Consider the following 27,578-nt stretch of genomic DNA (forward strand, 5'->3'; position numbering starts at 1 on the left):
CTCCGCACCACTCACCCTGCGGGGGCAGGAGCCGGGCTCGCGCGCGACGCCGGCGCAGTAGAGCCGGGCCGAGGCCTCCGGGATAGGTAAGCCGGCCGCCCTGGAACCGCCGCGGCCGGCCGGGAGCAGGTCGTAGCCGCAGGCGGAGGTGGTGTCGCCGCCGCGGGTTCCTCCTTTGTTCCCGCAGCGACACCGAGCGTGGCCGGGACACGCCGGAGCTCGGGAAGTGGGAGGAGGGAAGCGGGGGGGGGGGCAAAGAAGGAGGCGGAGGGAGGATCGAAGGCCGCAGCGGCTAAGGCGGCTCGCGGCGGTCGCCCGTCGTCGCCTCAGCCTCCACCAGCGGCGGGCTGGGCCGACTCCGAGGGCGAGCGGGGCGCGCGCAACGAGGCCTGGGCGCCGCAACGGTCCGCGGATGGCGCTCTCTGTCGCTTCTGCTACCGCGAAGGGAGCTGCGCGGCTCCCGGGAGCGACGAGTCCCCAGTGGAGGTGCACACAGCTCCCCGCTCCGGCCGACTGACGTGCTCTCTCCGCCCGCCGCTCGGTCAGTGAGGCAAAGTGGGAGGGAGGGGCGGGGTCTGTGCGTCAGCGAAAACCCCGACGGCGGCGGCGGGGAGCGCGCGGTGACGTCACGTGCCCGACGCCGCGCCTCCGGCTCCAGTCACCGGGTCGGGGAGGCGGGGCTCAGCCTGACCGCGCTGCCGTTGCGCGGAGCCGAGTCACCGGCTGGGCTGCCGGCCGCAGGGTGGAGCTGGAAAGAACTAGTCCTGTGGAGGATGAGTTTCTATTTTTAACCCGATTGTCCGCCCTCAGCCTCTCTCCTTCCGATTTTCTCAGTCAACCCTGATTTTCGCCATCTGAGTTCTCACGCTTTGTCTCGAGCCCTTGGCAGACACTTCCCTTTCCTCCTTTCTCCCCTCCCCCTCCTCCCTGGTCCCCGTCAAGAACGAGTTGGGACGATTCACCTAGAGAAGAGAAAATGAGCTCATGTATAGCTTCTGATGTATAGCTTTTCACCTGTTTACGAAGCTTCCCCCGTCCAGTTCCCTCCCACTCCCTGGTTCTAAAGTCCAGCCTGAGCATTGCCCTCGTGCCGCCGGGAAGGAGTGGGGCGGGCGGCGCTTGGCTCGCTCGCTGGTCCAAGGTCACGGGCGGTTGTGCAGAGTCAGGAAATGCTTGGCCGACTGGCTGCCAGTCCTCTGCACCGGCGTCGCTGTTCTGAACAAACTGTTTTGGCCAGCCTGTAAAATCCCTGGAAATTGACTATTCCAGCAAAGCGTCGTGAACTGGGAAAGCACCAAATGTTCTTCTCAAGAAATGAAGTTAAGGGACAAACAAGCTAGACCTGAGACAGAGATCAAAAAGGAGACGTTGCAGGAGGAAGTTCAAGAGGGGGCAATTCAGAAATGAGGCACAGGCCCCGACTAGTTTGAAAGGGTGAGTTAACTAAAAACACAGAACCTTTTCAAAGCACCACTTATAAAAAAACCCACTGGCAGCTGACCTCCCCAGGTGACTTTAGTTCAATTCAGAAGAACAAGCTAGTAAGATAGAAAAGACTTAAGAAATTTTCTGGTAAACAATGGCCTAATGAGTAAATAGAAACGATGCTTACGGCTTATAGTAGCCACCATTAGGATGGAGTGAGAGGTCCCTTCAGTGTTTCCCAAACTTGCTGATCATAAAAATAATCTGGAGTAATTATTTACCTTTAAATAATCACCTAGGCCTCTACCCTGGAGATAGTTTTGGTTCCCTGGGGTGGAACTCAGTAACTTGGATTTTATGTAGTGCTCCAGGTGATTCTTCTTTATAATTTTATATATTTGGGAGACTGCTGTCATGGTGCCCTTTGACAAAATTTTCAGATGAGACAGTTCTCTGTCACAGTAAGCAGAATCCCTAGAAAATAACTGAACATCTTTACAAGAGTTATTGCTGTAGGCAGTTAATATGTTAGAGATATAAGTAGTTTTCAGACACTGGTCCCAGATCTATTGGAATTTCTTGAGCAGACAAATTAGTAAAAACATAGCAGGTAGCATTTACAGACCATTTTCAGGGCTAAGTATTTTCCATTTAGGGTCTCATTTAATCCGCACAGCAGTTCAGTGAGATAGGTACTATATATCTGTTTTTATAGATAAGTAAATAATTAAGAAGATAAGTGAAGTGCAGAAGGAGAGGGAAGGGAGGGAAATGGTCCTTAATGAGGACAAAAATAACTTGAGATTCCCCCCTCACCACACACACACAATTTTAGTTATTGAAAACTGAAACAAGATAATTCCTGAAGAAGCATAATTGAAAGAAAAAAAGAAACCCAAGTAAGTAATAAGGCAAGCTGGTTATTTAATAATGTATTGCATAATATATGTTATGTAGCACCTTCTGATAATTCATCTTCTCTACTAACCATTATAATTTTCTCTATGAAACTATTTCAACCAGGAGTTTACCTGGTATTGAACCTAGTTTTAGCAAGTTACCCTTCCGGCAACTACCCTAGTCATTCTCAAAGTGTGGTCCCCAGATCAGCAGCATCAGCATCACCTGGGCACTTGTTAGAAATACAAATTCTCAGGCCCCTACACCAGACCAATAGAATCACAAACTCTAAGACTTTGTCCAGTGATCTGTTTGAACAAGTCCTCTGTGATTCGGATGCACACTCAAGTTTGAGAACCATTGACTTACTCCACAGTGTGAAGGGAAAAGGTTAAAAAATATTTTTTTCTCATATTGCCAGTGTAACAGATTAGAGGATGTGCTTTTAAGGACTTTTTATTTTTTTGGCATCCTAAATTTACAGTTGGATTGTAAGGACAAAAACTATAAAATAGAAAATATATAATAGAATACTCTCAAAATAGTATGCGAAAGAGCTGTCAGTCTATGGTCATCAGAAAAGATTGAAACCAGCCTCTGCAAAAAAGATAACAGGGAAAGTGGGGGCGTGCTCGAAATGTGGTAACTGATTGTTCAAAAAATACCTTTTGTAGAATTTCATTACATGAGACATACCACGTGACTGGTACTGATCCATTCCTAAGTACTCCTTGAAAATAATGCTAACTCAACTGTTCTTTATTCATCTTTTTTCCATAAAAATATTCTGCACACTTACTGCATTCTAGGTACCCACCAGACTGGGTGCTGGAATATACATTGGTGGGAAAAATTGATCTTACCCTTGTTCTCATGAGTCTTACTATCATGTTTGAGAGAAAGACATTAACAATATTATCAAATAAATATATAATTAGAACTGGTAAATATTTTGAAAGAAAGATACAGAATGTTACAGGAGCATATAACCAATGACAGTGGATGCTGAAAACTCACCCAGGTTTGAATTCCATCACCAGTCATCCCCATCACCAGTGGAACCAGGCTTATTTCCTTAAAGCAGCTGACTATGGCAAATTGGCCTGTCATATGAGAAAGTTGGAAAAGTTTGTATTCTGCTTAACAATTCAAGTAGGGTCATTGTAGGTTCACTTACATTTTTCTTTGCAGTCTAAAGATGGGCCACACAGGGGATTGATGATTGGCAAAGAGCAAATTAATTAAATTTCTTAGAAAGTAAAAACTGACATTTTTTAAAAAAAGTGATAAAAGTTATTAGTCCCCTGTAAAATATAAAACACCTGGAGTTATTTTAGTTTGACGTGTAGCTTTCCATTATGGAAAAAAAATTGCTTGTGTGGCATTATTGTGATACTCTGTCATGGAACTTCACTTTTTTCTCTGTGCTTGAGTAGGACTTGGTGAAACACAAAGTCTTTGCTGGGTTTTTAAAAACCATTGGATGTCATTTGGTATTCACATAGGACCCTTCTTTCCTTTCCTTTCTCAGCTCCTTCCCAAATCTCAAATATCAAGTTAACGAGACTCAGTTCTATTTTTATTATTTTCAAAATGATTGACTGAAAGGGTTATAATATTGTATTTAAAGCAAATCAACTAATTAAAAGTTAAGAGTAGTATATACTATTATTTAATTGAATTTCTTTCTCTTTAATAATTAATAATTAGATAATAATTAAAATATCAGTGAATCCAATAATGGATTGGTTTTAGACCTAGCTCAACAAGTGGTTGGCTCAATTTTTTTCCTCCTAGGGAATTGATGAAGTAGCAATTTAATTATTGTAGACCTTTTGGTAATTTTAAAGCCATACTTATTTTCAATGAAAACAGCTTCAAAGGAATCTTCATGTAAATGGCATTGATGGCTTACCTGATTAGAGAAGACTTAGACACAATCCAGATATTGTTAACATAGCCATAAGCGATTTTTATGACTATTTAAGTGAACAAAGGCCTTTATTATTTATGTAAATCAAGAACTCAAGGTGAAGGAAATTGATGAATTTATATATATATATATATATATATATATATATATACATATGTATTGCTCTCGATCACCTTTTTAAGACACAAGGTACTTTGGTCACAGAGATTAAGAAGTCTCTGTGACTGAACAAACAAACTTGGTAAAGATGTTAGGCACTTATTTTGAATCACAGTAGTTAGATCTGGGATTGGATCTGAAGCAGTACTTCGGAGCATATCATAACTTGGGCTCATGGGTGGTGGGTGGGCCAGAAGGACCATCAAGAATAAGGGTCAGTGATTCGGCAAGAGCCCCACAGCAACTGGAATGGTATACAGCTGCGGCAGTGGCAATTGGCACCAAGGCCCCAGCTGTTAGGCAACAGAAAAAGATCACAGAAAGCGAATAGAGACCATTGGGGAAGTTAGGATTCAATCAGAAGACTGGTAAGAGAAATGGGTAGGGTAGGCCCTGGTCCTGGAGGAATGCAAGTTCTAGGCAGAGAGCCAAGGCAAGTGCCTTATGTTTCTGCCTTTTTTTTTTTTTCATTTAGTGTGTATTCAAATGCATTAATTGAATAAATTCTCACCACAGCCCATTGAGATAGATATTATCATCTCCGCTTTGCAGAGGAGTTGACTAAGGCTCAAGGCAACTCATGTGTGCTGTCCAGCGTCACACATCTAGTAAGAGTCAGAGCTGGGAATTTAATTCTAACCTTCTGTCCTTGATTCAGTGTTCTGTTGCCTCTCCAGGAACATCTCCTCTTTTAACTTATATTACAATTATATCTCACATTATAATGTGAACCACCCTTATACATCTTGTATATCACTCATCTCACCCAGAATTGTGAACTTAATAGAAATTCTGCTTAGATAATTTCTTCCAACCTAACAGGCAACTCCTAAGTCTTGTAGGCTGGATCTGACTTCTCTATCCAGCTTCTAAATGTGGCATTCCTTAAGTCTAAGACGTGAGCACTGTTTCTCTACTATATATACTCTTAGAGTGATTTCACCCACTTCCATGGATAAGTGCTGTGGTTCTGGTAGAAAGAGGTAGTATTGATACCCCAGGTATATTTGTGCCTTCACTTTAGTCCAGCTCTTCCTTTCAAAAAGACTTCCCCAATTTTTTTCTGAATAAGAGGTTAAGAAGCATGCTCCTTTTTGAGTAGCTTTTAGGAGGAGAGAATGAAATAAAGATTTCATGCAATAGGAGTTAGATTCAACCAGATGACTTCTTCAGCCCTTGGCAATTTAAGACCCTACGATTTCTTTGAGTGTATATTTGAATGAGTAAATTTCTGTTCATTAAGTGTTTTTAAAAGTTTTATTATTTTGTAATCACTTGACCCTATAGTTAGAATTTTTAAAGAGGATGAAAAGCCAGAAATTCATAATAAATTATTGTTTTTTTTTTTTTTTACTTTAAAAAAAAATTTTAATGGAGGTACTGGGGATTGAATCCAGGGCCTTAAGCATGCTAAACAGGTGCTCTACCACTGAGCTGTACCCCCCCAAAATAAATTATTTAAAAAAATTGAAACCAAAATGACACTATAGCTGCATCAGGATTAAAGGAACAATATAAACGTCAGGCACATAATATTTGGTGTTTATTTTGTGCTTACTTTGTACTTTTATGTATCTTATTTTAATTTTTACAGTAATCCTTTGAAGTGGTGATGATTATGCTTTTTGACAGAGGCAGGGCAGAGGTATATGGAGGTAGGTAGTATATCCCAAATCATATAGTTGTTATTGAAGAGTGAAGTCAAACCGAGGTCAGTCTGAGTTCAAAACTCGAGTTCTTTCAATGCAGCAGTGCATTTCCTAAACAAACCAGTTACAAAATTGTAGGGGGCGCTTGTCAGCTCTCTATCTAGCATAGAAGTCCTCTAGACAGCATCTTCAGCATTTGGGTTCTGTGCTGATGCTGCTAATACTGAGAAAGTATGTGCTCACAAGGGAACCCATCCCAGCTTCCCTAAAATCGTGATGCAAGATTTAATCCCTGTTATTACCATTATCTAGTTTGCAGAGACCTCAGAAAAATGTAACTTTAGTCTTGCATTTAAATGTATTCTGTGACTATGAAGATGCCCTTGGTTAAAAACAGCTATCAAAATATTTTAGAATTTATTGCTAAACATGTTCAACAAGATGGCTATTTCTTTTGATTTGTACTTGGGTGTAATTTTGTGGACTCTTTACTATTGTCAACTCTCATTATCAGTTAGAGAATTATATGCTATATACCTCATGTACAGTAACCTGGATACTTTGCCATTTCCAGCAAATTTGTTTTCCTATTTTGGGGGGATATTGGGGATGAAGGAAAAGGAGGAAGGAGAAAACACTAACAAAAGAATTTGGGGATGAAATTCTATTCTACATCTGTTTTATTATGCTATTTTTAAAATTACAAAGTATTGATAATATATGAGTATATTCTCTTTGGATAAATTTCAAGCAACACATGATTTTAACATGAAAGTGAGTTTCTTGTTCAAGCCGCACCCAACTCCTTCTCAAAGATAATCTTTAGGTACTTCTGTTTCTATACTTTCAAACCTGATTTTATGCATTCATGTACTTACATATACATTATATATATTTATATATGTATAGAGAGAGAGAGGGAGAGAGAGAGAGCTTTGTGATTTGTTTACATGGAATTGGGCTATGTATATTGTTCTGCAACAGTATGCTTTGGGATCTTTTCCATGTCAGTGCACAAAAATGGACCTTACTCATTTTAACAAATTCAATTAACAAGATTGGAGTTTGGATATAACTGCTGGTGGATATTCAGATTGTTTGCATTTCTTTACTATGATAAACTGTTGATAAGAGTAGTAACTTATTCTGAAAATGCCAAGTATTAATACCAGTTATTTGCATGTTAAAAACATTTTTCATATGGGCTTTGACCGTGCTTAAATGTCAGTCCTTGTGGGAGAATTACTTTTTAAGAAAGTAGACAAATATTACTGACTTACCATAATCTCTCCCTTTTTCCTGGCTGTCTTACTTCCTTCTTTCTTTCCTTCCTTCCTTCTTTCTTTCCCTCTCTCTCCTCCTCTCCCTTCTTCCCTTCCTCCTTCCCTTCCTTCCTCTTTCTTTCTTTTCCGCTTCTAAAAAGGCAACATACATATATGATGTTTAGGATTCACTAGGAGAGAATCAACTTCAGTGTGAAGTCCTGTATCATTTCTCTCCCATCCATAAACTATCACAGTGACAGCAAGTAACATTTGTTAGGCACTGATTAAGTGTCAGGCCTTGCTGTAAGCACTTTATACATATTAATATTAACTTAATTAATTGTCATAGAAGAATTAGGAAGTAGGCACAATTATTATCCCCATGTTGCTAATGTGGAAAATGTCAGAGATTACCCTGGTACTGGACAAATGACAGGACTTCTACATGTGTACCTCCAAGGCCTGGACAGTAAGGCCTTACCCTGGATGTGGTAAGAGCCCCACTGCACCACCAAGGCCCAATGGCCACAGCTCCCAGTGAAGAGCTGCTTCATACTTCATGGGGGTCTAAGTTAGGGTGAGCAACTCCTCTGCTTTGACTGGGACTTCCCTAGTTTTATCCCTGGAAGTCCCACGTCCTCAGATGTGGGCAATCCTAGATGATTGGTCACCCTAGTGCAAGTTGTTTATTTTGGGGAAAGGTGGAGGAGAACATACCTGAAGCAGGTGGGTGGTCGCCCTGCCTCATGGTCATCAAGGAATTTGGCAGGACCTTCATTGTGAACTACTGGCACTGAATATCTTTTCATAAACCCAGCTATATAAATGGTGAGGCCAAAACTATTGACTTCCCTCTCCACAGGGTCAGTAGGGTACCCACTGTGAGACAGGGAAAGATAAAAAGGATAAGAGGCCTACCGCTTGGGTTGTAGCCTAATATATCAGGGCACAAAGGGTGCTGAAGAGGAACTAAACCAAACAAACTCTCTGACAGCAAAAGTTCCTATCCTTTTTGACTTTTAACGTCATGCAATTTAAATGTAATGTCCTGCTTCTACTCATAATAGGCTTGCAAAACATTCTACTCTTCCTTGTTTCACCTGCAGTCAACAGTCTAGGTTACTTCATTATCTATGTTACACAGATTTAGGGCTTTTTTGGGGTATGTGACCTGGAATTGACCTCATTACAACCAAGATGAAAAGTCCCTTTAAGAAAAAAATCTAAAAGCAAAGATTGCATTTTTTTTTCTTGAACAGTCTGGAAATCTTGATATATTTAGAATTGCAAATAGGATGACTTTTGTTGTTATTCGTTAACTCAGTCACAGATTGCAAAGGGGATCAGAAAACCAGAAATCAGCCATGTTTCTTGGTGGATGACGGGTGCCAAGAGAGGAAACAATGGGACGGTGGCTATCCTTAAAAAGGAAACACAAGACATAGGCCTATCTGGTAAGATTTTATACAGCCTACCATAAAACCTCATTTGAAAAGTACTCCGCCTAAGAAATTATGCTAAAAGTGGACTGCTCCCAGAAATACAAATAAAACAGTTAACAATTTTTACTTCATAGTATCAGTTTAGCTCAGGAATTGTGCTTAACGCAGCACTAAGTGGCTGAGGCAGTGACATTGTTGACCAAAACTCCGCTTTACAGAAGTGCTGTGAAGCTCAGGGCTACAGTGCAAGGTCATTGATTTTGCAACAATTTGTTTCTTTTCTGATCTAAAACAGAAAGTGATCTTTATGTGCCAGGGAATCTAATCTATTAATGGTGTTCATCCTTCACTAGTCATCATTGTCCTTGGAACATGCCATCCTGTGTAATCTGAGCAATAAGAACATCAGAAACTGACTTTGGGGAGGTGGTGGGAGATGTGGCCCTGAAAACACTGAGGGCATTTTGTCCCCAAGGCAGGAGTCACTAGGGCGGGGGAGATGTTCTGAACTCTGATCAGACAAATACATTACAAAATTTCCACCTCAGACTGTCTCATGGAAGAACTGCAAAATTATACATACTCCTTAATGTGTTCTTTTTACTAAAACAGTGGTGTTTCTGATTCTCTCCAACACATACTTACTGAACATCTACTCCATGACTTGCAGCTGGCCCCTGCAAAGCAATGTTTCGGGTGATCTGGCCTCCTCCCCAGAGATACTGATGTCTGCCTCACCACATCTACTGCTCTCACTCTTCATCACTTTGCTTCTGCCACTCTGGCTTCCTTGCTCTTCCTCAAATGTGCCCAGCACCCACTTGCTTCAGTGCTTTTCCACTTACTTCCACCTGAACAGCTCTTGTTCTAGGTATTTCACATTATTGACTCTTTGATTAAAGGTCACCTTCACAAGGGAGCCTTTCTCAACCCAGCATATAAAATGGCGCTCGCGCGCACACACACACATACACACACCCACCCACCCACCATGCACACTCACACATGTATGCCCTTTTAATATTCCCTTATCCTATTTTACTTTTCTTCATATCCATTTTCTTATTACATCAAATACATATATACTTTATTAAGTGTCTTCCTCTACTATCATGTAAGCTCCATGAAAGCAGAAAATTAGTCTCTTTTGTTTCCTGCTATATCCCCAGTGCCAAGAACAGTGGCTGGCACCTCATAAATATTCAGTGAATAATTGTGGAAAGAATGAAGAGTGAAGTGGCCAATTATTCACACCTGGGAGGTCGGTCTAACTCAGTGATTTTATACTCTTATATCCTGAAGATCATGCATCAAATTCTAAGTTAACTCAGAAATCTTCAAGGTCAATAGTTTTATTTTGTGTCCAGCAAAAGACTTCAGGCACCAGGAAGGATGAATGTTCAGGTCTCCATTTCTCCCCCACCTCTTTTCCTGTCTCCTTCACCTATAGCTCTACTTTTAGCGGTTTTATATAGTGGGCTTCAACAAAAGATTTCTTCTAAAGTTAGGATTTCTCAAGCTGAAGTGTAATAAACAAAAACCAGAAAACAGAAAAAAGAAAACCTCTACTTAAGAATTAGAGTAGAGGATGTTAATCCTTCACTTTATCACTTCTGTCGGCATTTCTCAGGAACCTAAAAGGGTCTGAACTAGGCGAGTGAGTCAGCAGTAGAATCTTGAGAAGGCTCAGCTTACCCCAAGACAACCTGGAGGGGGCCTTAAAACAAAGCTGGAGTTTAACTGTTTAACTATTTTAGAAAGTAACTTAAAGGTAATATAATGTTAGAAAATTTTCATCTTTACAACTTTATAATTCAATGTTAAAATTGAATTAAATGCAAGTCTCTGTTAACATATGCAAGACCTGTCTTGAAAAATCCTTATTTTGAGAGATCAAATTTGCATCATTACCAGGGATGCTATTACAAAAACAGCAGCATTTATGACTTAAACAATACAAAATTGTTTGGATTCTTACCAGTTGTCCACTGTTGACTGCTGAAATGAACAGCTGTGAGCTCTGTGCTCCTACTTTTCACATGGCCCACATGTCCTTGGGGGAATCCTACAGTTGTCATTTAAACAAACATGTCTTTGTCACGTTGGTAGAGGCATCTAATTTCATTCTGTTGAAGTGATGTGATCTGAGTCTGCACTAGGCAACTGGAAGCATTTAGTACAGTTCAGAACACTGTAGGGAGTAAGGTTCTCCCTGTCCTTGGCATGTAGTGTCAGTGCCTGGCTGAAGGGAATGAATGCCCCAGGCACCTATTTGGCAACACTCTGTGCCTAGGACAGCAGTCAGTACCATGGGGGAATTTTAAAGAAATATGAGATCATCTCTAGAATCCTGTTACCACTGCCTTCAGGGCAGAGTCAAACTTTCTAGAAGAGAAGAACCCTGCTCGTTTGTTTTTGATTACTTTGCTAAATGCTGGCTCCTAAACTCTGACTCTGTCTCTGCAGTTCCTTTGTTCTTCAGAATCTGCCCTACTACCTTCAAGATCTTCTCATTTAGTGTATTTTGTACACAACTTCAACCCATCAATCTTCCTGTGATGGAAGTAGATTTGAAGCAGATAGGATTTGGAATCAGAAGACCTGGACTCTAGGTCTCATTTAAAGCTGCTTCTACCGACGAGTAGCAATAACACCACAGAATTGTGATGGGGGTCAAATGAGATCATGTATGTAAAAGCAATTTGTAAAGAGTAAAGATCAGTACAAAAGTAAAAGATTATTGTTATTAAGTTCTATTTTATTATGTACCCCACTTGATAACAAAAACCTTCCAAGTCTACCTTATTGCCTATGGAATAAAGTCCACATGCATTTAGCCTAAGAGGCTTTCTCCATTATGGCCTATTATTCATATCCTCTACATGGAACCCATTCTTCAGACAACCTAGGTTTTTCACAATTCCCAGAACAAAGCCATACTCTCCCATATCTGTTACCTTGGTGAGCATAGTTACCTTTTCTTGGAATGTTCTTCCACTTATTTCAGCCAATTGAAAACCTACTCTTTTTTTTTTTCTCCTTGTCATGGAGATTTTCTCCTGTTTTCTTCTAAGAGCTTCTAAGAGTTTCATAGTTTTAGGTCTTGTATTTTGGTCTGTGAACCATGTTAATTTTTGTGTATGGTCATATTTTGTAAGAAGGGTCAACTTTATTATTTTGGATGTAGATATACAGTGTTTCCAGCAACATTTGTTGAAAAGACGCTTATTTTCTCCTGCCCCATTTTTTAACAAGTAAATATAGTACTTGTTTATATACCCCCTTTTCTAAATGGTAACCATTCTAATGCATATCTTCACTGAGCTTTCCTCATTTAACAGCATTTCGGAGATCATGTACTGGAGACCTTCCCCATCACCCCCTTTTAAAAAATTGGCAGTGTGGTATTCCCTTTTGTGGGTAGACCATGTTTTACTCAACAAGTTTTTTTACTGAAGGACATTTGGTCCCCCCTCCCCTCTAGTTTATGATATTATGCTTAAGGGCTGCAGTGAATAGACTTGTGCATAAGTCTTTTCATTTTCTGATAAAATTCAGTGGAATTTTGTGACTCTGATAGGTGGGAAAAATGAAATGTCACCTACTAATTTTTTAAGGCTCAGCTCTAGTATTTCTCATTACTTTGTATCAGGCATGTACAACTTGTTATACCTAATATTGTAGCTATAAGGGAACATACATGATCTCCCCTACAAACAGGAAACTTCCTGAGTGAGTGAAAGTACTGTGTCTAATATTTTAAAAATTTATTTCAAGGGCTTTGACTATCATTGGCATTCATTGTATGTTTGCTGGAGGAGAATGAATAAGCTCAGAATTAGGGACTTGTTTTTTATATACCTTTTGTAGAGTCTATGATTATGCTTATGATCATCTTTGGTGAGTATGTTTATCTTGTTGGTGGAACCCATGGGAAATTCAGGTGATTTTTGTGTGTTTTTTTCTCCTTGTCTGAGGAAAGATGATCACAGAGATGTAAAATTTTTTTCCCCCTGAAGGATTCTGTTGAGTTCTGCACAAAACCTCCCCTGGAGAATGTATTCATTTGGAGAATGTATTTTATTTTCTATTTACTTGTAATCTATAAAGTTCTTTCACGTCTGTTTTCAGCCTCACAACAGCAGTGAGACACGTGTGTTCTCATTCTGCTTATAGATGAGAAACTTATGACTCAGAAAATTTAGTAACTCAATCAAAGTTACAAGGCAACAGAAGCAGAGCCAGGCCTCAACCCCAAGTCTTCTGATGCCAAAGCCAATGTTCTTCTACACCACAGCTGCCTTCTGGAACCTGGTAAGAGTTTTATACTTTGTTTCTATTGTTTCTCTTTAGATAGGAACAGCTTTGAAAATATATTTTAAGAATAAAGTCACTTAGGTCCTTTTTTCTTTTTAATGTGTTTAACTTGATATCTTATATATGTAATATGATAAAGGAGGAAGTGTCATATAAGACTCTGTGTGTATACCTCTCCTAAGATGCTCCTGACCTGGAATTGTGTAATTGAGGTTCAGGGAATACATTCATTGGTGGGTGTCATTGCCATTGATGTAGTGACAAGAAACATACTGTGAAAATGAAAGCCACCTGTTTTTAAAATAATTTTTAAATTCATAAGAGTAGCTTCTAGTTCACGATGTCAAGGTGAGCACATTTGTTTATTCCTCTCTCATGGAGCTAATTTAAAGAAAGGCAAAGCACTCATGATAGAGGGAAGGAATTGTTAAAGAAATAACATCTCCAGAGTTAAAGGGAGATCTTTAAATTCAGAGGGTCCATAAGAGCCAAATCAGATAAATTTTAAAAAGGCCCATATTTAGAGATATCATTGTGAACTCTCAGAACGTTAAAGATTTAAAGTGGCAATTTACGTCTGTGAACCTTTACTTGAGGATATACTCCAGTAAAAAGAGGGTGGAAACCAAGAAAAAGGAAGATGAGGAATTGTTTAATAAATAATTTAACCTTGCCCCACAAGAGGTCTGGCCTTTGCCAGTCAGCTTTCGGGAGGTAATCTCTAAGCTCCTGGAATGTCATGCCTGATAGGAGTGATTTTGTCTTCCTAGGAACTTTGGGCCAGCAAACAATAACAGTGTGATTCAGAGTAGGGCTTTGAGTCACACCTCGAGGGCCTAGAAACTGGAGATTAAACTTGGCTCTGAGGGCAGTCAGTCATGCCTGTGTAATGGAGCCTCAGTAAAAACTAAATACTGAGGCTCCAGTGAGCTTTCCTGGTTGGCAATATCTGTGCTTATTGTCACAAATCAATACTGGAGAAATAATATGTCTTGACTCTATGGGGAAAGGACAGTGAAAGCTCTGCATTCAGTATTTCCCCAGATTCCACTCTATGTACTTCTTCCCTCGGCTGACTTTAATCTGTGTTCTTTCTTTGTAATAACTCTTAACCATGAATATAATAGCTTTCAGTGAGTTCTGTGAATCCTAGTGAATTGTCAAAACTGAGCGTGGTTTGGAAAACCCCTCAAACTTGCAATTGATGTCACAGGTGAGGGTGGTCTTGTGTGGGTTGTGTTCCCTCTAACCTTGCAGTTGGTCTGCCTCTTTTCAGGGATACACAAACAGAGCTCGTTTAGGAGAATAATGAAACAGCATCCAAGATGGCAATTATGTAGTAGGCTAAGGAAGGAAATTGGTCTACTTTAGGACAGAGATTGGCAGGCCTACAGAAAAATATTTTCAAGGAAAAGAAATCTCTTTTAGATAATAGCTGCTGTTAATGAGAAGTTGCAAGATGTTAGGATATGGTGGGAAAAGCCAATGAATCCTTAAGAAGGTAAAAAAGAATAACCAGAAGCTCTAGGTGGATCAAAACACTTTACAAGAACATCATGTTCCAAATATGAAACAATTTAACATGTAATTATTTTTCAGCAATTGGTGAAATGTAAGAGGGGAGACTCTAATCTTGGTACTTGTGTATTTTCCTTTGACCGACACAAGGATTGTGACATCAGAAACATAGGCAATAGAATGTATTTAGCACTTTTTGGCTCTGTGATGAATAATGTGATGAATAGTCATAATAATATAAAATTTGTTTATTGGTTATCAGCTTTTAAAATAAACCTATGCACAAAGCATGGAGGAGTTAATCTTGATTGAGAACAGAATGAAAACACTCTGCTTTGATGACGTTAAAGTAAAGCTCTAGCTGACAGATGTTGGGAGATGAAAGGAAGGCAGGGGAGGGGTGTGCAATGGTAAGTGTGCAAACACCCTCATTTTACACAGTAAAGAGTCAAGAGAATCTGTTGAAAATTAATGAAAAAATTAAATGATGATGACAAAAATGACTCTGCTGAGCACTGGAAAAGAGGATGCTGTATCTGGAAAACCCCCCCCAACTTAACCCACTCATGCCATACACAAAAATATCAATTTTAGGTGAATTCTAGATCCTTTAACTATGAAAGGCAAACCAATAAAGCTTTAGAGGATAATACAGAAGAGGAGATTCGTGGTTTCAACATGAGAGAATGACTTTTAAACATACTGAACATTAAGAAGCACCAACCTTAAAAATAAACATTACAGTAAAATTAAGAAAATTTAAAATAATTAAAATAGACAAATATTCTTCCAGTATTAAAAGAAAAGTAATTTGAAAGTTGAGGTTCTACTCTGTTAAATTAACTTTTAAAAATATGCATTAAACTCTGAGACCCTTGGACAGTGATACCAATACCATAACATTTATGATAAAATCAAAAATTTTAATAAAGGAGAAAAAAATCTTTGGTCCAACTCAGTAGCTCTTTTTGACTTGCTAGCTAAATATAGAACTGATTATTCTGAGGAATTTGTTGTCTCAAGGCAGTTAAGAAGCACATCAATTATTCTTGTAAGTTTTCTTTTTATATTTTATTGTGTCCTTTAAACTTGCTTTTTAGAGAAGCATGTTGAGGCATCTGGTTTCTTTGCCTTTAGATTTTGGAACCATTTTGGGCTCATTTCAGTTGTAAACTATCTAATTGTAACATGTCAGTACTTTTGAGTGTTTACAATAAAAAGAATAAGGACATCCACTGTGCTCATTTATGACGTGAATGGGAGCCATGCAGATGCCTACTTTCAGTTCTGGCAGGTCACCTAGCCTCTGGTCTTGTGTTTCAACCTGGGGAGCTCACGTCTGTCCTTGTTCAAACTTCCAATCCACCTTTCCAGAGAATGATCATCTTAGTCCACATATGCTTAAAAACGTTGATTAGGTCTTCTTTCTCTAAGAAGGTTGCACTTCAGTTACAGGATTTAGAAGATAACTAGTTCTAGGCATAAAGGTCAGTGAATCTGTTTTTAAAACAGGATTGACAAATAACCAGCTGCAGACACTAAGTTCAACCTACAAGTGTGTACTCTAAAATCAGTTCTGAGTCATCTGGCTCTGTGTGTTTGGCACCCCTGTTTACAGCACACTTTGAGCCTTCTCATGTAGCAATGCTAGTGGTAAATAGCCTACTCTTTCTGACAGCATGGATGAGGACAACTTGATCTTGGTTGGTAAAGTATGTACCTTAACGTGGTGAAGGGGTATTATGGAAAGTCTTGAGCAGTTATTTAAAATGCCTCTGTGTGTATGTGTGCGCACACACTCACTTTATGTGCTGTGTAATGATTCATGTTCTAGAGGGTGTGTTTTTCTCTCTTAGAGAGCTGGCAGCCAGCCCGCCTTCTCAGAAATGGGAAATTTCTTGAGCTAATTTGGACATGCAGGCTATGTTTTTACACCACAAAGCTGTAACTCTTTGTCCAGGCAGCACTGCCAATTAGCTGTGATATTTCTATTCAGTATAGACTTTAAAAAAAAGCCAGATCTTTTTATTAGCCTGTTTTGCATATAAGCTTTTAGGATAATTGTATATTAATATCACTTCCCAAGCAGAAAGGAGTTATTTTTAAAGGGATGACCTGATTGTCTTGATAAAGAAAATAATATAACTACACGCCATTTTCTGAAAATTTGGCCTTGAGTTTGAGTGCAGGTTGGAAGGTGGATTAAATTCCAACCACTAGGACAATAGGATTTAGGACAAATGATTACTCTTTCTATACCTTTGTTTTCCAATCTGTTAAACAGGGATCAAAGTGTTTACTTATCTCCGTATAAGAAAATATTAGCATTGGTAAACAAAAATGCATTTGCTCTGCTTGAAGGGCTAAGCCGCACACCATATTTCAGTGTGCTCCTTCCTTCTGGCACCAATAGACTCCCTTGTGGTCATCACATTTCTCGCTGGCAAGAAAAAGGCCTACTGCTGTGATGAGAATCCAGAGAGAAATTTTACGCGATATACAGATTAGTTAACCAGGAAACAGGCAAAATTAAGACAGATTTTATAAGAATTCTATTTTGTGTTTTTGGAAGTATGAGAAGGCAGAGTTTACTCAGAGGGCAGAAAAATACAGGAATAAGGCTAGAGTGACCTGTTAGGAGAATCACAAATAGAGAAGTTGGAGAGGTGGTAGCATTTACTCTTTTGAGGGTCTTTTAAACAGACAAATAAATAAAAACATGCAAAAAAATGTGGTTCACAAATAGAGGCAGGAGTATTGGTTTTGTCACTTTCTTAGAGGTTCTTTTAATTTACAGCATGACTGCACAAGTTATTAGGTCTGCTGCCACCAATTAACTTAGGGTGTCAATCTATGTGCCAAGCTGTGCTCTGTGTGTTGGGATGTCAAAATGAGTAAGAAACAATTTTTTTGCACTCAAGATCTTCTTAACCTCCTTGGAAGAGAAATACATACAAATGATTACAATATGATGTGATAAGTGCTAGAGTAGTTGCAAAAACATGTGCTATGATGACAAATTTTGCCTGGGTGCTTAGAACTGAAGAAGTAATATCTGCACCTGACCTTGAAGAATGAGTGGGAGTTCGGCAGGGGAGGTCATTTTAGGCAGAGAGCAGAACATGAATGGAGGCTTAGAGGAGTGGATATCTGTGGAGTTTCGGGATATTTTAGAGAAGAGAGAGTCCTTGAAGGTTAGACAGCCCCAGGTTGGTAACCCTGCTAGGCGGCCATTAACTGTCTGTGGGTTTTGGGGCACATTACTTAGCCTCTCTGAGCCTCAGTTTCTACATCTGTATTATGGGAACATTGTTATCTATTCTGCAGGGTTATTTTGAGAATGAAATGAAACAATAAATGTAAAGGGCCTGGAACAGTGCAAGGACAAGGTAAATGTTCAGTAAATGGTCATTGTTATTTTGTCTTCTTAAATGGGCTGCAACTGCAGCTTTGGACCTGCAAATTGTTCAGAATATCATGGGCTTATCCTGGGGAGTACTTCTCAACATAAATCATCCATAAAATGAAAATAATACCTACTTTCAGTGATGTTTTGAAGATTAGAATTAATATTAAACACAAGCCCAGTGATGGTCCTCAATAAACAGTACTTATTATCATTGAAATTATAATAACATTTCTCTTGCAGAGGCCAAAATGTGTGTTTTCTTTACACTCATACTGAAGAAATGGTGAATTTATGTGTGTGTACAGAATTGTGAATTTTTGTGGTTTAGCACTTCCTGCTAAACCAGAGGCAGAAAATCATTTTTGAAAGTATGTTATTCCCCATAAGTAATGTGTCATATTAAGGAATATGTTTTATATGTGAGCTGGTATAGTCATCAAACCATGTTTGTTTTTCCATTTCTGTGTCCTTGTGCTTGGCACAGTACCAGGCACCCAGTAAATGCTTAAAGAAATACATGTTACATGAATTAGTGAGTATGTCTTTAGCTGTTTTCTTAAACATATTTTTTTAATGGAGGAAAACAATTTTAAATTGAAATTGCTTTTGAAAACCAAGTTCCCCAACCATTTGAACAACTGAACACATACAAACGCAGATGGTATCAGATGGTGGAGAGGATCATGCTGCTCCGAAGTCTTTGCCTGGAGGTTGCATAGATCCAACCTGTAATTATAATTGCAAACAGTTATTATATCCATGGTTATTATTATGACATTTCTAATAAGTATTATTGTAGAGGTCAACCTAAAGTTATATCAATAAACCAGGACTAGAATATCTTATGTGTTCATACTTCTTCTTCCTAGTAATATATTTAGATACCAGAAATGGTAGAAAATCCAAGGACTTTTTCGTTTCCCAAGGAACCCTCTTTACCTTTTACTCTACCCAATTGTGTAAGCTTCTGAGGTGTTACATTTCTGCTGTTCTGTCCAGTTTTAATTATAAGCATTGATGATAATGGAAACGGTTACAGGTAGGCTGGCTCAAGCTTGTGAAAATGACACTTACTCTCTAACTTAAAAATGCTGGATTGCAAAGGGGAAAAATCAGCATGAATGCACTTGAATTTCCTTGTCATGTAACACAGCTCTAGCCTCAGAGTACCAGTTATCTCTCCCACCAGCTTCTAAGCAGAACTGGACTCAAGTCATGTAGCCACACAAAGTCACTTCTGTCTTACTTCTAAAAGGCTGCAAGGAAGACAATTCACAGCTTCCTTTGAAAATGTATCTGTTTTTTAAAAACTTATTATTTGAGTCACATTCTAAGAAAATTGTAATATTACATATTTAGCCTAGGCCTTCTTATTTGTTCCTCAGTAAAAAGGAAAGAAAATATATTTAACCAACACTCTTTTGTTGTAATTAGTTATTTGGCCTAGATTTAAAATCCTTCAGCTGGTAGAGACTTTGAAAATCTATTCCTTTATAAAACTGAAAACTAGGGAGATCAGCTGGGAATTTACACTGTGGAGTTTCAAGAGGCTCTCTAGCTTGTTCCCAAACTTGTCCGTCCTTTTATTTGAGACATTTGATTTGTTAGGTACTGCCCTTAGGATTGAGAGTCATCACTATCCTGGGCCTTCAGTTGTTTTTTTCAACATTGTCATTTATTCACTGAGCAGCTACAATTAGGTTGAACATCTAAAATGCTATTTTTGTAGGCAAAAAATAAAGGCAACCCAGTGTTCAATCTCGTAAGCTATTGAGTAATAATTATTGAGTATTAATAGTAATAAAATATAATAAAATAATAAAGTAATAAATAGTAAAAATAATAAAATAATACATAATAATTATTGAGTATAATAATTATTGAGTTTAAGTTATTGAGGACCTACCATGTGAAAAGCAAAGTTTCAATTATAAAAGGAAAGTAATCTAAGAGTAGAATACCAAAGAATAACTTCTCAAAGATTCATTCTACTGATTTGGTAAAATTTTCTATTTGGAAACAATACTTTGTATGTACTTTATATGGGACACAAAATGGTTAAATAATATGGAGGTCTACAACATAAAAACTGAAAGTTCTTTTTTTTAACCACCTTGAGTAAATTATGTCAACAACTTTAATTTTATTCCAGAGCTTGCTCTCTCTCTCTCTTAAATTTTACATATGAAATGAAATCTCCAGGGTTTTTTTCTACTTAGAATTATAACATAGACAATTCTCATACATACAGAATGCCTTTGAAATCAAGAAGAGTCAGTATGTCTACTTCTACTCTTAAATAGTCTTTTTAATAGTCACTTCCAACATTCAATTGCCTTTTAATTGAGTACTTTTCAAAATTAGTTTTGATTGTGGTAATTGCACCAAAACATTGAAAGATGTCTTATAGTCTCAAAATATTTTCATTTAAAACCATCGTTTAAAGAACATAGGGTACACACAGTAACCACATGATTTTAGCACAGTGAATTGAAAACAAAACAAAAATAGTCACTCAGATGTTTTATCTCTGCTGTACCAAATGAGAAGCAACTTAGAATTTTTAAAAACAAACAAACAAACAAACAAAGCTTCAAGAGGTCACAGATGCACCATGGCTGACATGAAATGATGTTGGTCTCATCTTTTTTTTTTTTTAACTTGCATTATAATTGACATGTTATGTTAGTTTCAGGTGTAAAATGTAATGATTAGATATTTGTATGGTCTCTTAGTTTTAGAAAAAAAGATAATAAACTTGGAATTTCTACATTTACGTTCATGGTCTCTTTAAATTTTTCTTAAACCTTTGCAATCTTACACTGCTTATTTGCTGATAAGCAGAGGAAACCAAATGTGTAGGTAGTATACAGATGTTAATAGAAAACCTCTGAAATAACTCACTGTGTTCAGTTTAACATATTCCCCCCGGGCATAGTCGAGGTTGAATATAACATATAAATATAATAGAATCATATTTTTTTGTTAGTTAAAGTTTTGGTCCCCAGGGAAGACAAATATATCAACATTTTAATAGATTTCCACAAAAAAATTGACTTCTAGGAGTTTCACAACCTAACAAACTGGAGAACACTGTCATGGTAGTGCAAAGTCTACTCTGAAATCAAAAGGCTTACTGTCCCCTCTGAAGTGAAGAAGGAGGTTGGACTGTGTGATCTTCAAGGTTTCTTATCAAGAACACTAAGTTCTTATGTTTATTTGCAAATCCTTCAGTTTCCACCTCCCCACCCCCTTCCCCAAACAGAAAGAGCAAAATAAGTATCTACAAACACCAGTTTATTGAGAAACCAAAAGACTGATCCCATTGCTACTAAGGTTATTTTTTTTGTATCTTTTATGCATTTTCTAAACTATAGGTATATCCCTATTTTAGAAGAAATGCAGTGTACATCTAAACACACAAAACTATAAACCTGGTCTTTTCAACTTGAATTACAAGAACATTTATTCCTTTATTTTGTAAGCTCTGCTAGTGAACCTAAAATATTGTGGAATTTAACTGAAATAGTTATGTAGCTATTTTAATGTAGCTGTGTGTTTTGTACTAAATTTGTGCCAAATAGTGCATCTATACCAAAAAAATTACAAATTGTAAGTAGTATCCAGACATGCAGGCTTATAGCATGGAATGTGAACATGAAAATCTTAGGAAAATACAAAGTCTTCTCCTTTTGCCACTTCCACATTGTATGTTGAAAGCTAAAGTGTGAATCATTCCAGACAGACTAATATGTGTGGGAATCTTACTTTTTTGTCCATTAAAAATGATTAATAAAAAGGCTTTAAAGTTACCTAAGACAAGAATATTTTTAAAAAATACATGAAATGTGCTCTTTCTCAATTTCTTTGGCTTTATAATATTAGAAACTTACTGTAGCCTATCTTGTTTTTATTTTTCTTCTTCTCCTCCTCCTCCTCCCTCTCCCCACCCCTCCCTCTCTCTCCTCCTCCTCCTAGTTCTCCCTCCTCCTCCTGCATCTTCTTTTTTTTTTTTTCGGTAGGAGAAAAGGAGAGGTCAACAAATGGTTACCCTGAGCATTACTGCTAAAGGGATCAAGCGTTGTCATGCTCTGCACGGATAGAAATTTAAATGGAATAGTCTTGGTTCTCAACATGAATTACTGTTAAGTCATTTTATATTGATGAATGATTTTTATACAGTGGGGCCTCAGATTTCATTGTGTCTCCATTTCTACCCCTGTAAAATATTTAGATGATTATCTGAAATCTGAAGTGATTTTTTTTTTTTTAAAAAGCTTCTATTTGTAGATCTGGGAAAATTAAACCAGGGCTGGATGATCAGACCATTCATTTATTATTAACATGTATTATTTATTTGCACAAAAATAGTACATGTATTCATTGCAAAAAAATCCCAAACCACTAATAAACAACAATAACAAATTACTAGTGACACCTAGAGAGAGTACCATAATAACATTTTGGAATCTAATCTTCTAGCCTTCTGAGTGTAAATGAATGCATATAGCAGAATGTTTAGTCGGAAAGTCAGCTAGTCAGTAACCTCTTTTCCTTTCCCAGGTGGAAGGTTTAGTAGGTTTATGTTTAAAGAACTGAAAAGGGACGTTGCCAGGTCTCAGCTACCAGTGAGCAATCCCTAAATCCATCTATTGTGCTTGGAGGATCAGTTTAGTTTCAGCCTCTAAATTTAATGTCCAAGAAGGATAAGTAAGATCAACTCTTCAACATTGTAAAATGACTATAACTCAATAAAAAAAAAAGTTAAAAAACAGGAAAAAAAACCATCAACTCTTTCTTTTTGGAGAGTCTAAACAGAAAAGTGACTGAACTCTAAAGCAGAAATAAGGGGAAGGGGACTATTTGAGTGCTTAAGGAAGTCAAAAGCGTGCTGCTCTGGTCATCAGTAAGACTGAATTTAGATTCTATCCACTATTTGACCTTGGGTCAATTGTCAGCCTCCCTGGGCACCATTTCCCATTTGTGAAATGAAAGGTTTGCAGATATGGGAGAATGGAAGATAGGAGAGAGATTGCAGGAATGTTTAAGACATAGTTCCTATTTAGTTGGAAAGATTGGCCTGAGAAAGAACTATATTTCTAAATTGATGTAGTTGTGGTTGTGGTGGTGAGATGAGGGAGAGGACCTTAACAGAAGGCTCAGCTAAAAGTCTGATCTCATTTAATATCTTTATTCAGAATCTAGACCCGTACTGTCCAATATGGCGGCCTCTAGCCACATGTGGCTACTGAGCACACAAAATGTGACTAGCTCGAATTGAAATGTGCTGTAGGCATAAAATACATACTGGATTTTGAAAATTTAGTACAAAAGCATGTAAAACATCCCCTTAACAATTTAAAAAGATTGATTCAATGTGGAAATGATAGTATTTTAGATTTATTGGGTTAAATATAATATATTATGAAAATTTATCTTTTTCTTTTAATTTTTTTAATGTAGTAACTAGAAAATTTTAAATTACATATATCGCTTGCATTCTATTTCTATTGGACATTGCTGATCTAGGGCATATTGTCAGTAGATTACACTTTGAGAAAAAGTGTAATCACTAACCTATATGTGGATGTGAAAGATGTTACAATTATGAGAATGGTCTAATAGAGTGAGTGAGTGTGATCAGAAACTCAGAGAAAAGCAGGACAATGGGAATGACTAAAACACTTGAAGGTAAATAATTGTACCAAGTTTACAAGTACATGAATACAAACTTCCTTATGACAAAAGTAGTTAAGAGCTAGTCTGACTTAAGGGAAACACGCCAGAGTCACATCCCATTTGCAGTGGTTGATTATTTTAACCGCACTTTTCTGCAGAATACCTGTAATAGCTTTAAGCACGAAGGTAGGGATTGAAGAGAGGGAAGGAACGAGGAAAGGTTTACAAAGCATGTTTACAGACTTTATAGATTGGTGTGACTGCAGGAATGAATTAATATTTATGAATAAATGATTACCGCTACTCTGATAAGCTGAAGGCATTTGCTAAATAGCAACTTGCCTTCCTGGAAAATTTCCTTTACCTCATACAGATGAATCATTTACTTCTAGAGGATAGTACACTTACTGTAGAATCAGTTCAGTCCTAGTAATTAAAATCAGTTAGTCAAGTAAGGTCAGATTTCACAATAACAAGACAGGAGGGAGAATAAAACTCTGAAAGGATATTGAAAAGGCCCAAACACCATATCCAATGGCTTTTCACAGTCTTCCTCTTTCTAAACTCCAGAGCACCACTTGGCAGGAATAACCTTCCTTTTAGCATTTTCTTCCCCATCACCATCAGTGATGTGATGTTCAAAGCTCTCCTCTTACTGCTCTGTCCTGTCTTGTCAGGGAGTCAGTGTAGCCTTAATTGAAGAGCCAAGGTTTGTGGGTTGTAATGAAAGTTTGTGGTGGTAATTTATGTAAAATGGTAGTAGATTATAGCTATTAGTGTTTTTAAAATAACTTTTTACTGAATATTTTCCTTCACCCAATCTCTAAATTTATGTTTTCTCCTCTTCATACACTATGGAATTATATTTACTACTTTATTTTCAAAAGTCACCTCTTCAGTGATAAAGGCTGCAAATGCTACATCTGAATCCCTCTATGGATGCACAGTAAAAGCATTATCAAGGTTTTTAGGACATCTGGATAACACATAAATACTTCTTTCTCCTAAAACTTCCTGCCTCTAAGATCCCTCATGTCAACACACCTCTGCACCTTTTGCCAGATCAGCATCACAGATGCGTGCTTCGGTCTTCCCACTGCCTGTCCTTACAGCCTCGCACATTCCAGAGCTCTATGAATACATGCACACCAGGACACTAACAAATCCCAATTCAAGCTTGGTTTGGGTTTATGTGGGAGTTCTGGAAGACCAAGGAAGTTTGATGATGGAGTTGAGATCACTTTATTTGTTTATTTTTAAACCACTTTATTGAGATATAATTACATATTTTTAAAACCTATACTATTTAATGTATACAACTTTTTGTGACTGACAAGATAGTGAAAGAGATTGTGTTGACAAGCTTTACCTGTGGAGTGTTGGGCAGGTCATGTCACCTCCCTGTCTCAGTTCCTTCATTTATTTGTAGGATGAGTGATCTGGACTTGATCTCTTAACTTCTCAATGCTGGGATGCTGAGCTTCTAGAAAGCAATAAAAGGAGAAGGCAAGGCTCACAATATTCTTCTAAATTTTCGAATGAAAGAGTGTTGCTGAGAGCAGAATGGTGGGAATAGATTCGTGTTCTCAGAAAGTTCACGTTAAGGGTAAATTTCAATAGCTATGATAAATCCACTGTGTGAGTTAAAGCTTGCCATCCCTGACAAGTTCTATGTACTTGTCACTATTTTTGCTACTGAAATGATCATTTCCGTATCATAAATCTTATGATTTGTTAATTAATCATAAAAATCTTGCTCATTTTTAATCTTATAGATTACCAAAAAACTTTGTTTATTAAGGATTGAACAAATAGCCCATACATTCCTAAAAAACAAATTCAAACAATAGAGAAAATGAAAAGAAGACAGTAAAAATCAAATGACCCAAACTGTGGTCATCTAGAAATAATCATTTAAAAATTTTTGATTAGCATTCTGATATATGTGACCTTATGTAAATAACATTACACTAAATGCTGTTTTATAAACTGCTTAAAAAAAAATCTTTAGGAGGGAGGGTATAGCTCAGTGGTAGAGCACGTGCTTAACGTGCATGAGGTCCTGGGTTCAATCCCCAGTACCTCCATTAAAATAAATACATTAAAAAACCAAACCAAACCAAATCGAATTACATCCCCACAAAAAAAAAAAAAGAAAGAAAAAAGAAAAAACTAACATAGGGTAGGCATCTTTTTTCAGTAATGACTGTTGAGATAGAATAATCTTTTGGAATGGTCATATTCCATACCATATAATATATATTACACAAATTTTAATATATATATTATATATATAAAATTCCTTATATATATATATAATACATATATTCCTTTCCTGATGGATATTTAAGCTGTTTCTAATTTCTATTACAGACAGAACAGTGATGAATGTCAAAGCTACACCCAAACATACAAACATATTCAAAAGCACTCAGAACAGACTCATTTTCTTAGTCAGTTAATTAAGAGACAGTCAGTGAATACACTTTGGTAATCGGATTTTGGCTACAGTGCCCCAATTCCTGATTTGCAAAAGATTAGTGCATTGTGACCATTATTTTCCTGAAGGGTAGAAACTTACACTTAATCACTGATTCTAAAAATTAATTTCATGCTACTAGAGATGGGAAGGTAATATAAAGTATCTTTTACTCAGCTGAAACTATTATAGTTACTTCTAATTAAACCATCTCTGATGCCCATGATAAAACATGAACTGTCTTCCCATCTCATTTGAATATGAAGTTTCACTGTCATTCATGTTAGAAGCTCTTCGTTTTGCTTAAGTCAGTGATACCTTTGATTTGGGCTAACACCTTCTCTTCTTGTTAATCATTGACTGTAGTTTTGCACAGCTTGGGTTGGATGAATTTTAAAAAAAGACAAATATTTCTATAAATTTAAAAAGTTTAATTAAAAAAAATTTAAAATCCCAAGAAGATTAAAGCAATATTATATAGTAATTGTAAAAAAATGTTCTAGGAATGAATTTGTAGAATGTTTGCTCTTTTGTCACAGTACATCCATTGTACAGTGCATGGGACCTACTGGACATTTAATAAATATTTGTTAAACAAATGAATGAATGAAAGAATGAAGCCACTTTAAGTTTGTGACTTAAATATTGGCAAATACCTGAACCAGTAGAGCCAGTTCTTTCTATAATTAAAATGCTTCACATACATTATCATAGAATTGATTTTTCTATACTTATAAGGTGACTGTCTTCCACTAAACATAACTTACCAGTTTTATCATTCTCAAGACTTGTTGTTTTTGGAAGGCAACTGCAAACTGTCCTGTGGTCCAAATGTAGCCTGCTGCCTGTTTTAGTACAGCCTGTGAGCTAAGAATGAAGTTTGAAACATTTTTAAATGATTGAAAAAAAATCAAAAGAAGAATGTTGTGTGACAGGTGAAAATTATATACAATTTAATTTTCATAAGTAAAAGACAACCTATGGAATGGGAGAAAATATTTGCAAACAATGTGACCGACAAGGACTTAATTTTCAAAACATACAAACAGCTCATACAGCTCAGTATAAAAACAAACCAAACCAAACCAAACAACCCAATCAAAAAATGTGCAGAAGTGCTCACTTCAGCAGCACATATACTAAAATTGGAACAATACAGAGGAGATTACCATGGCCCCTGCACAAGGATGACATGGAAATTCATGAAACGTTCCATATTTTGTGCCCTTCCCAACATCCTCATACCCTTTGCTGATTAACTGCCACACCCCTCAAAAAAGGAAAAAATAAGCAGAAGACCTAAACAAACATTTCTTCAAAGAAGACATACAGATGGCCGACAGGCATATGAAAATATGCTCACCACCACTAATTATTAGAGAAATGCAAATCGAAACTACAAT

General features: G+C 37.5%; 1 protein-coding gene, 1 long non-coding RNA gene and 2 other non-coding genes across 22 annotated transcripts in view; 3 read left to right on the forward strand and 1 right to left on the reverse strand.

Annotated features, from left to right (window-relative positions):
* Window positions 1–1,206: 1,206 nt before the first annotated feature.
* LOC116663157 lies at window positions 1,207–11,257 on the reverse strand. Its single transcript, XR_004319273.1, has 3 exons — window positions 10,752–11,257; window positions 3,343–3,428; window positions 1,207–1,342 (listed from the first exon to the last, which is right to left on the reverse strand). It is a non-coding gene; the product is annotated as an uncharacterized LOC116663157 (long non-coding RNA).
* The window catches only part of TMC1 (transmembrane channel like 1), a 310,690-nt gene continuing 291,655 nt past the window's right edge, over window positions 8,544–27,578 (forward strand). For 18 of the 19 annotated variants that reach the window (XR_004319262.1, XR_004319261.1, XR_004319264.1 and 15 more), the window contains exons 1-2: window positions 8,544–8,785; window positions 12,905–13,087. Coding sequence is in view for 9 of the 19 variants with exons in the window: in XM_032477847.1 (XP_032333738.1) it covers window positions 13,040–13,087 (48 nt within the window). In the remaining 10 variants the exon portion in view is untranslated. The remainder of the gene's footprint in view (window positions 8,786–12,904; window positions 13,088–27,578) is intronic. The other variant, XM_032477831.1, reaches the window with a different exon arrangement.
* Window positions 25,712–25,783, forward strand: TRNAV-AAC. Its single transcript has one exon. It is a non-coding gene; the product is annotated as a tRNA-Val (tRNA).
* Window positions 27,291–27,397, forward strand: LOC116663418. The gene has a single exon (XR_004319670.1). It is a non-coding gene; the product is annotated as a U6 spliceosomal RNA (small nuclear RNA).

The sequence above is a fragment of the Camelus ferus genome, chromosome 4, assembly GCF_009834535.1.
Source record: "Camelus ferus isolate YT-003-E chromosome 4, BCGSAC_Cfer_1.0, whole genome shotgun sequence".
Taxonomy (NCBI): Eukaryota; Metazoa; Chordata; class Mammalia; order Artiodactyla; family Camelidae; genus Camelus; species Camelus ferus.